Source organism: Phoca vitulina, unplaced genomic scaffold, assembly GCF_004348235.1.
Source record: "Phoca vitulina isolate PV1807 unplaced genomic scaffold, GSC_HSeal_1.0 scaffold6, whole genome shotgun sequence".
In the NCBI taxonomy this organism is placed as follows: Eukaryota; Metazoa; Chordata; class Mammalia; order Carnivora; family Phocidae; genus Phoca; species Phoca vitulina.
In genome coordinates this window covers 53,386,967-53,402,253 of record NW_022589709.1, presented here as the reverse complement: position 1 = coordinate 53,402,253, position 15,287 = coordinate 53,386,967, and the positions used below count along the sequence as shown (strand labels likewise).

General features: G+C 39.3%; 1 protein-coding gene across 14 annotated transcripts in view; it reads left to right on the top strand.

The window, feature by feature from the left end:
* The window catches only part of ARHGEF28 (Rho guanine nucleotide exchange factor 28), a 307,933-nt gene that overhangs the window by 234,195 nt on the left and 58,451 nt on the right, over positions 1-15,287 (top strand). For all 14 annotated transcript variants that reach the window (XR_004299393.1, XR_004299394.1, XM_032404209.1 and 11 more), the window contains 8 exons: positions 1,050-1,105; positions 2,181-2,229; positions 4,080-4,224; positions 4,302-4,429; positions 5,619-5,759; positions 9,433-9,680; positions 13,130-13,252; positions 14,681-14,798. Coding sequence is in view for 12 of the 14 variants with exons in the window: in XM_032404209.1 (XP_032260100.1) it covers positions 1,050-1,105; positions 2,181-2,229; positions 4,080-4,224; positions 4,302-4,429; positions 5,619-5,759; positions 9,433-9,680; positions 13,130-13,252; positions 14,681-14,798 (1,008 nt within the window). In the remaining 2 variants the exon portion in view is untranslated. The remainder of the gene's footprint in view (positions 1-1,049; positions 1,106-2,180; positions 2,230-4,079; positions 4,225-4,301; positions 4,430-5,618; positions 5,760-9,432; positions 9,681-13,129; positions 13,253-14,680; positions 14,799-15,287) is intronic.

The window sequence follows — 15,287 nt, the reverse complement described above, 5'->3', positions numbered from 1 at the left end:
TCTCTGTTTCTAGAGTTAATAATCATCAGTGGCTTACTTTTCCTGTGAGTTTTCTAACTTTGTGTTATCTCATAGTTTCTACTTCTTCCCCTTTTCCTTTCATTCACTTGTTCTGCAATGAGGAGAGAGCACTCTGATTACCACGTTTGCCAGCAGGACCAGCACATGGATAATCCTGACCTCTGCTCATTGGCCATTGAGGTATTGGCTAAAATGCCTCTGTAGACCTACAGCGGGATGAAGCTGGGTTAGCTTCTCAGTGGGTTATAGGCACTTTGCCACTGTGGCTGGGATGGACCTAAATGGGACCTTCTACCCACGAGGAAGGATTCTTTCTAATGAAAACTGTGATAAGCTGCAGGCTCCTCCCTTTACTGTGTGGAGGTGGGTGGGATGAGAGCGTCATGGCCGGTGGTGTGGAGGCTGGTGGGGATGGAGGGCAGGAAGACAACAGCCTGGCAAAAAGCAGTCCCCACGCACAGGAGCGGCTTTCTGTGAAGACAGCCTGGATCTCTGAGCCAATGGGCAGAAAGGAGCAGGCAAACTCTTCCATTCTTTTAGTGAAATTGAGGCCACGTGTGGTATAGAGGAAGACAAGCAAGCGGCCAACTTGTCTCTTTTAATGTGGCTATCTGTAGTTAGCAGGAATTCCTCCTGGAGCCTGACAGGACTTTTTTCAGCATTGTTGTGAGTTTGTTTTCTTTCTTTCCATCTTGCAAGGCGTTCTCCCTGGTGTGGGAATGGGCAGTTGCCACCAGCCAGATATCAGAAATCCCTTGCAGGGCAGGGCATATAGTAGTAAATGAGTTCTCAGGCAGACACAGAAGTGTCTATCATGCATGATTGCAGGTTTCATAATTGGTAAGACTCTGTGCAGAAGGGGGAAAATATCTCCAAGGAAATGAAAATGTTAACCATGTGCTTGTGCTCAAGGGTGGGGCTACATGTGATCTAGATATTTTTCCTTATGTTTTCTAAATATTTTTGTGTGCTACTTTTATGATGACCAGTAAAAGCACAATGCTGTCTTACTCATTTTTGTCTTTCAGACTGTAATGCAAACGTACACAAGGGTTGTAAGGACGCTGCCCCTCCGTGTACCAAGGTAATCTGTCATTTGTTTTACCTGTGCATATGTAGCTTTGTTGCTTTCTGTTATCTGTTTAGGTTTTTATTCTTTTATTACTGTCTATATTTGTTTTTAAAGTGATCATTATAGTGATTTAAAAAAAAACACACATGTTCAGAGTATATAGTTGTTTCCTGAAGTATCCACCTTTGGAAATAGGAAAAGCTCAAATGTGGCTGCCTGTGTTATAAGGTATAAGTGGGTTAGTCTTTCCATTGAGAACTGCTTGGTTTACCAGTGTGGACCTCAAGTGTATGTATATGAAGCGTAGAGCGGTAATTCTCAAACATCAGCAAATAACAGCATCACCTGGAGGACCTGGGAAAACTAGATTTCTGGGCCCCATTCTCATATTTGCTGACCCAGTAGGATCTGGGTGGGGTCCGAGAATTTGTATTTCTAACAAGTTCCCAGGCGGTACTGCTCTCCTGGGACCACACTGTGAGGTCCCCTGGAATAAAGGAATGGTCTCTGAGATTGGGAGGGGGCTTGAGGAAATGGACGCATCTGGTCACATCTCTTCCTTTCTTTCCCACTCTAAAGTCACGTCCAAAATGTATGCGAGTGAGCGTGATGATGCTTCAGAGGGAACCTTGGAGTCTCCAACCGCTGTGCCAATTGAAACAGACCTTGTGTGTGGTCACGTAGTTACGGGTGATGTTTCAATACCTCAGGGTGTTGTGGCTGGTAGGCAGGAGGGGTAGCCAAGAGTAGGAAGAACAAGTAGGAGAAAGGCAGCGCTGATAGGAGCTCCTCTCTCAGCTGCGGTCTGGACCCATGAGGTGGAGATTTCTGGTTCCCAAAGACTTTTAATAGAGCTGGGATATTCATGATACGTGTTCATGAGGCACACGTTCTTTACAGCCTGCACATCTCATTATCATGCCATTTTCCTCTTCGGTGCATTTAATGTCTTCTGCTTTAAATATTTCTTTGTTTGAAATAAGATAACAAAAATGATATCAATAAGAATCCTGTGTAACTGGGTGGACATTTTTGTAGTCAGATGGAATTTAATCTCGTTTTACGTGTTTCTAATGTTCTTTACCAGAAATTCCAAGAGAAATACAACAAGAACAAACCGCAGACCATCCTTGGAAGTAAGTGACGTGGAAATGGCAATTTCATACATACCATACTTTTTTTCCAATGCGAAATACCTACTCCTTTTGTTTTCTCCTTTGTCCAAATATTTCTTCTTTCCTAACACATGATTAGTGTAATATTTACTTACACAAGGAGGTCAAGAATGGTATAAACTTCTATGCCAGTCTAATAGCTTTTGTGCTAGATGTACTATATGATATTTTATTTCAGAGAGGACTGTAAGGGGGGACGTGTTAGGATATTGCCTCAATTCTAAGGTATGATCTAGTGTAATATACACTATTGATTTAATAACAACCTTTGGGGGAAAAGAGAACACGACATGAAGCGTCCATAACTTTGTTTTCCTAGCACTAACACATACTTAACTACACAAATACCTATCACATGCTTCTTCAGAATCAGAGTTAGGGACAAAATCCTGAAGTTTGGAGTCTACAGTCCCTGCTGTCCATTATCATAGTGACCTGGTCCTGCTTATTAGCTGGGCTTGAGGCTGTGATCTCATCAGCTCCTTTAGGATGACAGTGATATTTCAAGGCAACCTGGCGTTTTTCTCATCTACGGTTAAACTTGGTGCTTCTGTTTTTCCTTGAATTACATATTGCTTCATATGAAACAATTCTTCTTGGCACTAATTGGAAGCTTTTGACAGTAGTTTACATTGCATGCAAGAACCAGGGACCGTCATCTCCTAAGTTTCAAAAATCCTCCCGTTTGTTGTGAGAGACTTTGCAATTTGTTCTGCCTCAAATATGGCATTGCTTGCCACGTGGAAGCCATTTTTAAGTTTGTAGTCACTTTTCATTTGAATGCTCTAACAGTGTGACCAGTGTTTCCAAAACCGCTTGACTCATGGGACAATACAGTATGCAGATTCATGGTGATACGCGATTGGGTGTGATGTTGAACAGGTAAAGCTAGTGCAGAGAGTCACGCCTGTGACTTCGTTTACACCCCTGCTTGGACAGAAGTCCCTTTGATTGTAGTTGGGAGGTGCTTGTCAATTTCATAAGGTTCGGCATGAAAATAAAAGGACCTTATAATTGATAAAATTCCTTCTCTGGGAGTCATGAAAATCAAACCAAATCATACATGTATAAAATTCTTTGTAATATCCCGGGGTTCCATGTAAGTATTGATTCTCTTCTGCTTGAGAAGGTGTGTGCTCTATCTCTGATATTGTAGGATTGAAATATTTCCTGAGGGTCATGTATGGTACACATCAAGTGTAAAAACATATATGCCCGTAACTATTTAGAAGAAAGTGTTGAGAAGAAGTTTGGAAGAAACCAGAAAGGTATTGAAGCACCCTTTAGTTTTCAGTCTGTGAGAGAGAAGAGCTCAGCTTGACTTGCAGGTTTCATTTGCCTGAAGTTCTCACCCCCTAAAGAACAGACTCCCCAGCATCATTCCAATCCGCTGACATGGTTCTGTGTGTATGTGTGTATGATTGTTGAAACATACAATATGCCTTCTACTAATAGTGCTAATAACACCTTGCATCTATTTAAAGCTGGCTGGAAGGAGTACAAGCAGTGGTTTATGGGAAAGCTCTCTCAGTGTTTCCCCATTCCATCTTCTTGTTTGTGTAATCCCAGCCACCCACAGTCTCCAAGTGGCTGTGCTGAAGCAGGCCTGCTGCATGGGTATCAGGAGGGTGTGAAATGGAAGGGACATTTGAAACAGATGTCAGGAGGTGGCAAGGAGACTGGTGTCAAGGCTGGGCATGCGACATATCAGCAGCCGCCATTCCAGTGTTTCACTCCTTGGCTTTTGAGTGACTCCTTGTAATTACTGCCCTCTGTGAAAATCACATGAAGCGCCCATCTCTTATTTCTAGACTCTTCATTTCGAGACATCCCACAAGCTGGTCTCTCATTGCACCCTTCTTCCTCCATGCCTATTGGATTGCCCACCGGGAGAAAAGAAGCTTCGGCACAGGCCCATCCTTTGTCTAGAAGTGTTCCAGGCACTGCCTTGGAAAGGTAAGATGAGAAACCGCCCGAGCCTTCACATCTCAGAGCCACTGCTGGAACTGACTCGTCTCCCTCCTTCCCTCCAGCTTCAGAAGGTTGGGGCCAACCCTGGAGTCTGAGAGTGACGGGAACACCTGGAGAAGCAGGTCTCATTCCGATGAGCTGCTACAGTCCATGGGCTCTTCTCCCTCCACGGAGTCCTTCTTAATGGAAGGTGATGAGAAGACACGTTTGTTTCTGGGAGGAATTGCCAGAAGGAATATTTCCTGAAGGATCAAACATATTCTGTGTGTGTGTGTTTTAAAGAATTCTGTTTCATGGTGTCTTTTTGGTATAGGTTCTTTTGATAAATGAAAATTTAGCCTCAGTGAATACTCCCAGGTAGTGGCCAAGGATATATGATATATTAAATAGACGTGTGGCATGAAGATAAGAGAATGAAATACATTGTGTGCTTGTTACTGTTTATAAGGTTTTAGAACTACTGATGAATTGGAATAAGGATCATATGTTAAAAATACGTACTTCACTTAGTTAAGACTGCACTTGCCTAGATTTCTGAGATACTTATCCCCATCTGTTGCCCCCTACTTCTAGGGGAATAAAAGCATTTTTTAAAAGCATATTTTGTAAGATAGGATTTAATCTGGTGAACTGCGTGTTGTATCCAAGCTGTATCAATAAGTGAAGGAGGACCAGAGAAAAGGAGAGCAGTGAGGTGAGGGATGGACACTTTCCCCGGTATCTATTGCTTTTATTTTAAACTTGAGTCTTTCAATCCATTGTCCTCTCATGCTGACTCCTCTGAGCTGGACTCTCTCTCAGGAGTGCTGTTTGGGCAAATAGGATTTAGTTTTCCTGGAAGGAGTATGGGTGTGTGATATCAAATTCTGTCAAAAAAAATCTGTACTCTCCTGTGACTTGAGCCCTTGTACCCTGCTTTCTTGTTTATATTAAGGACAGTGAGCCAAGTCAAGAGCAAATCAGGTGGACAAGTACAAAACTCAGATTTGAGTAAACAGTGCAGAGTAACCTGGGGCAAAAGATAGTGTGTGTTCAAGATTCTGTAAGCACATTATGGACTCAGAAATTTACCAAAAATAAAAGAACTAAAATAGACCACACCAAAACAAACAAAAGAATCTTTAAATGTCTTTTTTTTTTTTAGACATATACACCATCACTCTTTTAATGATTCTTTGCTTTCTTGCGAGCTGCCTTGATTTGGATCCTTTCACCAGTTTGGTTTCTAGATGTTTCTGCCCCACATCAACAGTATTTTGGCTTAGCTGTTTTTGTGTTCAAAGCAGGTTTATTTTGTGTGATGAATCTATAGACATGGGTACTTGGAAAGGTCTTTGTGTTATTCCACTTCTGGCTTTTGTGTTCCGTGGGCACGCTAGATGTCGTGGATTCTTCTCTGTGGAGTGACCTCAGCAGTGATGCCCAGGAGCTGGAAGCAGAATCTTGGAGTCTGGTGGTGGATCCCTCATTTTGCAGTAAGCAGGAGAAAGATGTCATCAAAAGACAAGATGTCATTTTCGGTAAGCATTTAAAATATGCTCTTGGACTAAGCAGGGTGGTATAGGGGAAAGAGCATGGAATTTACCGTCATACAGATGTGGGTTCAAATCTCAGTCCTTTCTAGTTACTTGATTCAGACAAATGGTTTAATTCACCTGGGTCTTAGTTTCTCTGTCTTTAAAATGGGGATAATGATAATCACGTTTAAAATGTGAGGCTTAATTGAAGCATTGTATGTACGTGATACAAAGCGAATTTTATTTCTCAGATCCTTTTCAAGTTTACTTACACATGGCCTATACTTCTGAGAATCACTGTAAGTTTTCACATATTTTAATGTAGGGCAGACAGGGCTGCTTGGTACACAGCTCTGCAGCTTGCCTGCACACACCATCAGGTACCCTTCACGTAGACTGCGGTGGGATGGGCAGCACCTGGATATGAGCAATGTGGGCCTGCGTTCTGCAGTCCTAAGTGTGAATTTCAACTCTGAGATTTTACTACTTCCTACTATGGGGAGTGGATGCAATCTGAATTAGGGGAAGTTAAATTATCGACTGGTTAGAGAAAAATGAAGTTGAAATAATTTTAAAATGCAAAGTAGATCCTCAGAAGTGCTTCCAAGAGGGTACCCTACTTGAAAGATGGGACTCACTCTTAGTTTTTACTAGTTCTTTGTTTGCAGGTATGGGCCACAAAGTCCATGGTGACAAGGATTCCTTCTCACCTTGTCAGGTTGATGGTTAGGCAGGTCACGTGGGATGATGTACGAGCCTGGTTTGAAATCTGTCCAGGGCTGTATAGGTGGGAAGATACTGTCCCTTTTATTTCTCATGTAGTTTGTATTATATTGTAATTTTTCTTCACTTACTTCTTGATTTCATATATTAAAAATAATCTAACCCATTTGGGATGAATTATCATGTTGTGCAGTTCACAGCATGGCCTTTGGGGTTAGAGGGCCTTGTATTCCAGAGGAAATCCTTCACTCTTCTCTTCATTGTCTTTATTTTTTTTTAAGATCTTATTTATTTGACAGACAGAGTGAGCACAAGCAGGGGCAGCGGCAGAGGGAGAGGGAGAGAAGCAGACTCCCTGCTGAGCAGGGAACCCCACATAGGGCTCTATTCCAGGACCCTGAGATCATGACCTGAGCCGAAGGCAGATACTTAACCAACTGAGCCACCCAGGCTCCCCTTCGTTGTCTTTCTTCAAAGGATGAGAAAAATCATTCCTATTCTTTGGGTCATAATGGATAATTAGATAAAAGGATTAAATGAATCGATATGAATAGGTGCTTTTAGTACAGAGTAGGTGCGAAAAACATGGCAGGAAATAATAACTTGAAGTTAGTGGGTTAAAGAGATTTTTGTTTATGATAAAATAATGAAGCTACATTGAGATTTGTTTACCCTCTGTGGCTAATATTTTAGAGTCTTCCTAATATCTGAGTCCAAAATACTAATCTAGAATTGTACTTATGGTTCTCCCACAAATCATGAATTATTTCCCCTCGTGATGCATTTTTATAATTGAGATAGAATTCATATACCATAAAATTCACTCCATTACAGTGTAGAGTTTAGTAGTTTTTAGTATGTTCATGAAGTTGTGCAACCATCAACTGTCTAATTCCAGAGCATCTGCATTCCTCCAAAAAGAAACCCTGTGCCCTTAGCATTCACTCCCCGTGTTTTCTCCCGCTAGCCCCAGCAGCCATTCATCTGCTTGTCCCTATGGATTTTCCTCCTCTGGGTATTTGGCATAAATGGAGTTGTATGATATATGGTGGCTTCTTGTGCTTAGCATATTGTTTTCAAGGTTCATCTGTGTTGTATATCAATACTTCATTCTTTTTTATGGCTGTAAATTATTTTACTGTAAATATCCTATGTTTTATTTAATTATCATTTAATGGTCATTTTATCAGTGGATGGTCATTTTGGACTATTGCCACTTTTGGGGTCACATAGTAACTTTATGTTCAACCCATGGGAAGAACTGTCAGACTGTTTTCCAAACACTGTAGGCTGTGTCCTCTGTCTTCCCACAGCAAAGTGAGTTCATGAGAGCAGAAAATCTGTACATTTTGCTCGCTGTTATTTCCCTGGTTTCCAGACTTAATGCCTGGCATACAATAGGTGCTAATATTTGTTGGAAAGTATACAGTATTTTATTTATTTCTCAGAACCAAGATAAGTAGATGTTTTACCATTTTACCCACCCACCAGTGATATACTGAGGATTTTGCTTTCTCCACATCCCTACCAACACTTCTTTATTGTCCACCTGTTTTATTCCAGTTAGCCTAGTGTGTGTGAAGTGGTGTCTCATTTTGGTTTTGATTTGCATTTTCCTGCGGGCTAATGATGTTAAGCATCTTTCCACGTACTCATTGGTCATTCGTATATCTCTTTGGAGAAACATCTGTTCAAATCTTTTGCCCCTATTGAAGTGGGTTTTTTTTTGTTCATTTTGTCTTTTTACTGTTGAGTTGTAACACTTGTTTTTATACTCTGGATGCGAGTCCCTTATGAGATATTTTTCTTGCATTAAAAAATTTTTTTTCAGTCCTTTTACTGGAAATGCCAGCATTACTTTTTCCACAGAAGCTTAGTAATTAGCGTCATTGGCAGCCACACTTTATTAAAAATTGATATTTGAAGACCAAGTAAGGTCATTGAAAAACATCTGATTCCATGTTCCCTGTAGTATTTAAATCATCGTTACCATAGCCCGGCAACCTGATCATACACATTTTTCTTGAACACCTCCATTTTCTAGAAATTCTTTCCATAGACATTGCATTTTAAATCTATTAATCTGTGCTAAGATCTGAAATTCCTCTCCCCTAGTTTCTGTCTATTGACTCTACCCACATAAGAAGTCTGATCTCTCTCCCTAGGCTGGCCCACTGCCCTCCTTCACCTTTTCTTCTTTCAAAGAAGCCTCATTACTTGCTTTGAGGTTTAGAGCAAGTTATGTACAACCTTTTGGCACAGTTTATTCATCTAGAAGTACAGATAAGAACATCTACTTATCTTGGTTCTGAGAAATAAATAAAATACTGTATACTTTCCAACAAATATTAGCACCTATTGTATGCCAGGCATTAAGTCTGGAAACCGGGGAAATAACAGCGAGCAGAATGTACAGATTTTCTGCTCTCATGAACTCACTTTGCTGTGGGAAGACAGAGGACATAACCTACAGTGTAGTACAGGATATGTGTAGAATACATAATAGGTTGTAGGTAGTGATAAGTGCTGAAAAGAAAAATACATATCAAACAGGGGGACAAGGGCTATGAAACGTTAGGGTATACAGGGGAGACTTAAGAGACAGGTAATATTCGAAGAGACCTGGACGACTTTAAGAAGGAGCTAGGTGGATTGGGGAAGAAAACATCTCAGGCAGCTGGAACAGCAAGCATGGAGGCCTTGAAGAAGGATCTGACTCCCATTCTGTGGGCTGTTTTTTCACTTTATCCACAATGTCCCTTCATCATCACACTTTGTTTTCTTCTGGAGAAAGTGGGATCAATGCTGACTTTTATAGCGGAAGAATGTCATTGTTCATAAACATTCCCCCCCCCCTTTTTTTTTTAATTTGTATAACATTCAGTGTTTAGCCGCTAATGTAGGTCACTGGAGTACTTCGTTGTCCAAGCTTCTTTCTGCATGTGTGTTTCAGAGCTGATGCAAACAGAGATGCATCATATCCAGACCCTGCTCATCATGTCTGAGATCTTCAGGAAAGGAATGAAGGAGGAGCTGCAGCTTGATCACAGCACCGTGGATAAAATCTTCCCCTGCTTAGATGAGTTACTTGAAATCCATAGGCATTTCTTTTATAGTATGAAGGAGCGAAGGCAGGAGTCCTGTGCTGGTGATGACAGGAATTTCGTCATCAACCAAATTGGAGATATTCTAGTGCAGCAGGTAAGGGAGGTTTAAGGGCCCTAACCTCAAAAACCTAAAGGTTTGCTGACTCTCTACAATGTTAAAAGCCTGTGAAGAACTGGAATTGCTTTACCATTACTGCCAGATGGGATTGGTTGGTTTTCTTTTGTTCAATACCCCTTTGTGTGCCTGGTGCCTGAGAGCTTTACCAGCCAGTGACTGACTTCTGTGAGTCTCAGGACCTGGTGGGATGATCCCCATCCCTCTCTCCACCAGGAGTCACAGTCATATCTAAATTTCTTATGAAAATTCTGTGTAGACTTCTTGATGTGGTGGCTCTGTGATAACAGGGCTCCCCCCGTGGAACCGTGGTAGTCATGCCACTATCGCCAAGATGGATGTTGGCTCATCTTAGGAAGAGGGAGGAAGATCTGTTATCATTAAAGCCTTAGTGTTCCTGCCTGGGGGACAACACAGCAAATGTCACTAAAAGGAGGCACTTTTTAGGTGTGTGGGATGTTTGAAGCATCATGAGAATGGACTGTGCTACTCTTCTAATAGAAAAGAGAAAACAAAATTTTGACAATTCGTATTGGCCTTCTGATCCCTTTGCAAGGGGTTTTCTGTGATATAGATGGTAATAGAGAAGTTAAATAACATGTATTCAGTGACCCTCATAGAGCGAGCAGTTTCCTGAGTACTTGTATGTATACTACCTCCTTTCCCTTCACAACTCTCTATATAGGGTAGATATTATCTTCCCCATTGTGCGAATACAGAAACTGGGGCATGGAGAAGGTAATGGTTTTCTCAAGTTCACTTATCTCCTAAGTAGCCTGACTGAGGTTTGAATCAAAATCTGCTCTCTGAACAATGGGTTAGGCATATGATTTCTTGAGACCTCTGTAGTGACACCTGGGGAAGCTTTTTATCATCACTATTTTGTAAGTCCCAGTAAAGCAGGGATTCTTGTTGATTTGATTACTAATGTATTCATTTATTTAATGAATTTAATTTAATGAATTTCATTTAATAATTCATCAAACTAATTTCACTTAGAACAGTGCTTGGTCCCATAAATATCTACTGAATGAATGGGTCACTTAGGAACAAAACACTAGGGAATTCGCTTGCATGCCATGTTTTGCAGTCCCTTGGAGCACTTGGGGAAAGTCATGGAGAGGCATCCCTAGTTAGCTTAGTTTGACTTTCTCTTGATAAATACCAAAATGCCATCTTCTCCAAAAGACTGATTTTGAATCCATTTCACTGTGTAGCACACAATAATAGAGTTCAGCTGTTGGTTTATTTACTAAAAATGGAGGAGTTAAGTTCATTGATACAAATATGCTTAAAGATATATGTGTGTGTGTGTGTGTGTGTGTGTGTGTGTGTATGTGTATATATATAGTTTTCATTTCTCTGGGATAAATATGTGGGTGTCTTAATTTCTGGATTGTATGGTAGTTGCATGCTTAATTTTGTGAGAGACTGCCAACTATTTTCCAGAGTGGTTGTATGATTTTACACCCTCATCAACAGTTACAAGTAATCCAGTTTCTCTGCATCCTCACCAGCATTTGGCATTGTCACTATTTTTCATTTTAGCTATTCTGAAAGACATATATGGATAACTCACTGTGATTTAAATTATAATTCCCCCATATCTGATGATGTTCAACATCTTTCATGTGCTTATTTGCCATCTGTATATCCTCTCTGATAAAAGGTTGGCTCATGTCTTTTGACCATTTTCTAATTGGATTGTTTGTTTTCTTACTGTTGAATAGTGAAATTTCTTTATATATTCTAGATCCTAGTCCTTTGTCAGCTATGTGATTTGCAAACATTTTCTTAAGTCTGTAACTTGTTCTCTCATTCTCTGAGTTTGATGAAGTCCATTCTTTTAGTTTTTCTTTTTAAAGGTCATGGTTTTGGTTTTAAGTCTAAGAACTTTTTGTTTAGCCTGAGATCTCAAAAGATTTTCTCCTATGTATTTTTGTAAAAGTTTTACAGTTTTGTGTTTTACATTTAAGTCTGTGATCCATTTTGAGTTAATTTTTGTTTAAGATATGAGCCACATGTCAAGATTCACTTTTTGTTTTTGATCTATGGATGTCTAATTGCCCCAATGCCGTTTGTTGGAAGTACCATCCTTGCTCCACTGAATTGTTTTTGCTCCTCTGTCAAAAATCCACTGGGCATTTTGGGCTCCTACTCTGTTTCGCTAATCTATGTGTCTGTCCTTTCACACAGTCTTAATTATTGTAGCTATATAATAAGTCTTAAAATTGAGTAGACTGAGTCCTTCTACTTTATTTTTTTTCAAAATGGTTTTTAGCTATTCTTTTATTTTATCTTTCCATCTAAATTGTATAATAATCTTGTCTGTATGTTTTTTTAAGAAAAAACTTGCTGAGATTCTGAGGAGGATTGCGTTAAACCTGTAGATCAATTTGGGAAAATTGACATCTTTACTATGTTGGGTCTTCCAATCTATGAACATGATATATCTCTCCATTGATTTACATCTTTGATTTTTTTTCACCAGCATTATATAGTTGTCAGCATAGAAGGCCTGTGTATACTTTGTTAGTTTAGTATCTAAGTTTTTGTTTGTTTGTTTGTTTTTGTTTCTGTCTTGTTTTTAGCAATCATAGGTAATTTAAGAATCAGCTCTTGAGACATACTTGCCTCAAGCATAGATGAAACCGTAAGCAAAGATGAAAAGATCAGAGATGGGGATGTAAGTTGAAGTACTTGTCAGGGGCTGGGTGGCTGTGTTTTAGTTTCTGTTGGGATAATATTGAATGTGGCAGAGGGTAAAACATTGACATTCAAGTAATTCAGTTTGTTTCCTCCATACCACCTTATTAATCTGATTTGGTTCCCATCTAGAAGTTTCTACAGAGATGTTTCCACAAATTAAGTTTATTGAAATATCCAGCCCATGTCTCTACTTTGGTCCATTAGTTAATAAATTGGCATTCCGATTATTCATCTTTCCCTTTTACCTGCCTTTCCCTTTTGTGATGTATTGACAAAAATCAAATTCCAAATTGAGGACTGAGTCCATGGACATGGTCAGTTCACCAAATGTAAATGTCAACCCATGAGAGGCCAAACCTTCTTGAGAACCCCCAAATGTTGCAACATAGCTTTTCTTCAGTCTAGCAAAGTAATAGAACAATAAGTTGAAATGATAAAGTTGCACAAACACCTAAAAAAAAAGTTTTTCATTTGGCTATGTGATAATTGAATTAGTCCAATAGCGTATAACCCCAATAGGTTGATGTCTTCCCCTTACCTCTTGGCAACTTCTTAGTTTAATTTAAAAGGTGTCTGGGGAAAAGAAGGGATTGTGTTCAGAAATTTTATGTTTATTCTTTATTTGCCAAAAGTATGTTGAAATATATGAAAATAGCATGTTCTTTTCAGTGTTTAGAACTAATTAAATGTATAAACCATCATTGAAATGTCATTCTCAGTTTTCAGAAGAAAATGCAAATCAAATGAAGAAAATATATGGAGAATTCTGTAGCCATCACAAAGAAGCTGTTAACCTCTTTAAAGAACTCCAGCAAAATAAAAAGTTTCAGAATTTTATTAAGGCAAGTATTTTTAAACTATTGCAAAGTGGTAAGCCAGCGCAGGGAAATAGTTCATGCTTTCTTGTTACATGACCTTAACAAGTTTCACATCGAGGTGCTGATTTTCAAAGGAAGGAGAAGAAAGAGATAGGCCTGTGGCAAAGATGGAAAATCTCTTTTTCTGTCTTAGTAAAATATTTCTCCCAAATCATTTCCTTTTGTATCTTATATTTGTAAAGTGTCCTCCAACCTTCTGAGCACCTTTGTAATATCCTGGGTTGTCGTTTTATGTCCTGAGAAGTAATAAATCAGAAGAACCTTAGTGAAAATACAGAATCCACCCCACCCCCCCGGATTAATTTGAAGCAAATCCAGAACATCATATAATTTCACATGTATGTAATATGTATTTCTAAACAATGCATCTTTTAAAAATTACAATGACATTAGCACAATTAAGGTAAGAATTATTCTTTAATATCTTCAGACAGCTGGTCAGTATTCAGATTTCCCTAAAAAATGAAAGGAAATTGGATTGCTTAAATCAGAATTCAACTAAAGTTTACATATTGTGTATCAGAGTTGTATCTTTTAAATCTCTTTTAATTTGATTGTTCCCCATCCCTTTATTTATTTTTTGGTGTTAAGTTTATGTGTTGAAGAAATTTGTCCTTTAGAGTTAGATGGATTATACATTTTTTCTTTTATTTTAAGAATGTTAGGAGATACTCCTCCTCCCCCACACCCCATACATGAGTATTGAGAACTTGAAAACTTAAAGAATACTATGAAATTTTTAGGAAAAAAGTTGACCTGATTAGAGGGAATTGTAAGTGCTGTGATGGAGAATAACAAATGTAGAGGAAGACTGGTTAGAAAAACCAACAGTTAATTGCAAACTCACACTCAAAATGTGACTTTGATTTGTGAATATTTTCCAGAACTTTTGCTCTTCATAAATCTTAACACTTAGTGAAACTTGCTTACTTTTGGAATTAACTGCAAATATATCAGTGTAACTTGAAACTTCTTAATCTTCGAGAGTGAGATTATTGATAGATTAATGACAAAGTGTACAATTTAATGACAATGAATCAAGTTTTATTTTATTTTTTAAAGATTTTATTTATGTATTTGACAGAGAGAGGGCACAAGCAGGGGGAGCAGCAGGTAGAGGGAGAGGGAGAAGCAGGGTCTCCGCTAAGCAGGGAGCCTGATGTGGGGCTCGATCCCAGGACCCCAGGATCATGCCCTGAACCGAAGGCAGTCGCTTAACCGACTGAGCCACCCAGATGCCCCGACAATGAATCAAGTTTTAATTAATGATAATGCATATTACGTTGTATCTGAATAGAATGATATAATGGCAGATTCTTTGTATTATTAAACTCAGACCTAAAAAGAAAACACAGTTTGTGTATATAAAAATGTATATATGTATTTTTTAAGCTTCGAAATAATAATCTTTTGGCTCGACGCCGAGGAATTCCAGAATGCATTCTGCTAGTCACTCAGCGCATCACAAAATACCCTGTCCTGGTGGAAAGGATTTTGCAGTACACAAAGGGTGAGTCATAACTTCTGGGATAAACATTTGCCTCTTGCATTAATTTTAAACATAGCCGAGGTGTCATCAACAGATACAAATGCTTGTGGCCTGTGATTTATGAAGATTGTTGATTAGGGAAAAACTTTTAGAGTCTTAGGATTTGGATCCTTTTTGAGAAGATATTTTTTATAATGTAGCTTGGGCAGTAGTCTGAATTGCTCCAGGCAGCCTAAGCCAAGTAGCGTTCTTCGTACTTTGAACCTGCCTATCCCCTCTTCAGTTTCGCTGTGTCCAGATCTTCTTAATACCTCTGCTTCCTCATCTTCCTGTTACCTTATCAGTAGTCTGATGAAACATACCCCATGGATCCTATCACCAGATGTCACATCTTCCAAGCAGTGAATTATTAGATTGAGAATGATTTTTGAGGGAGCTATTCTTCACTCTGTCAGTTCATCAAGTCCCAGGGGTAACATCTAGGCATCTTTTAAGAAGCTAATAATGCAC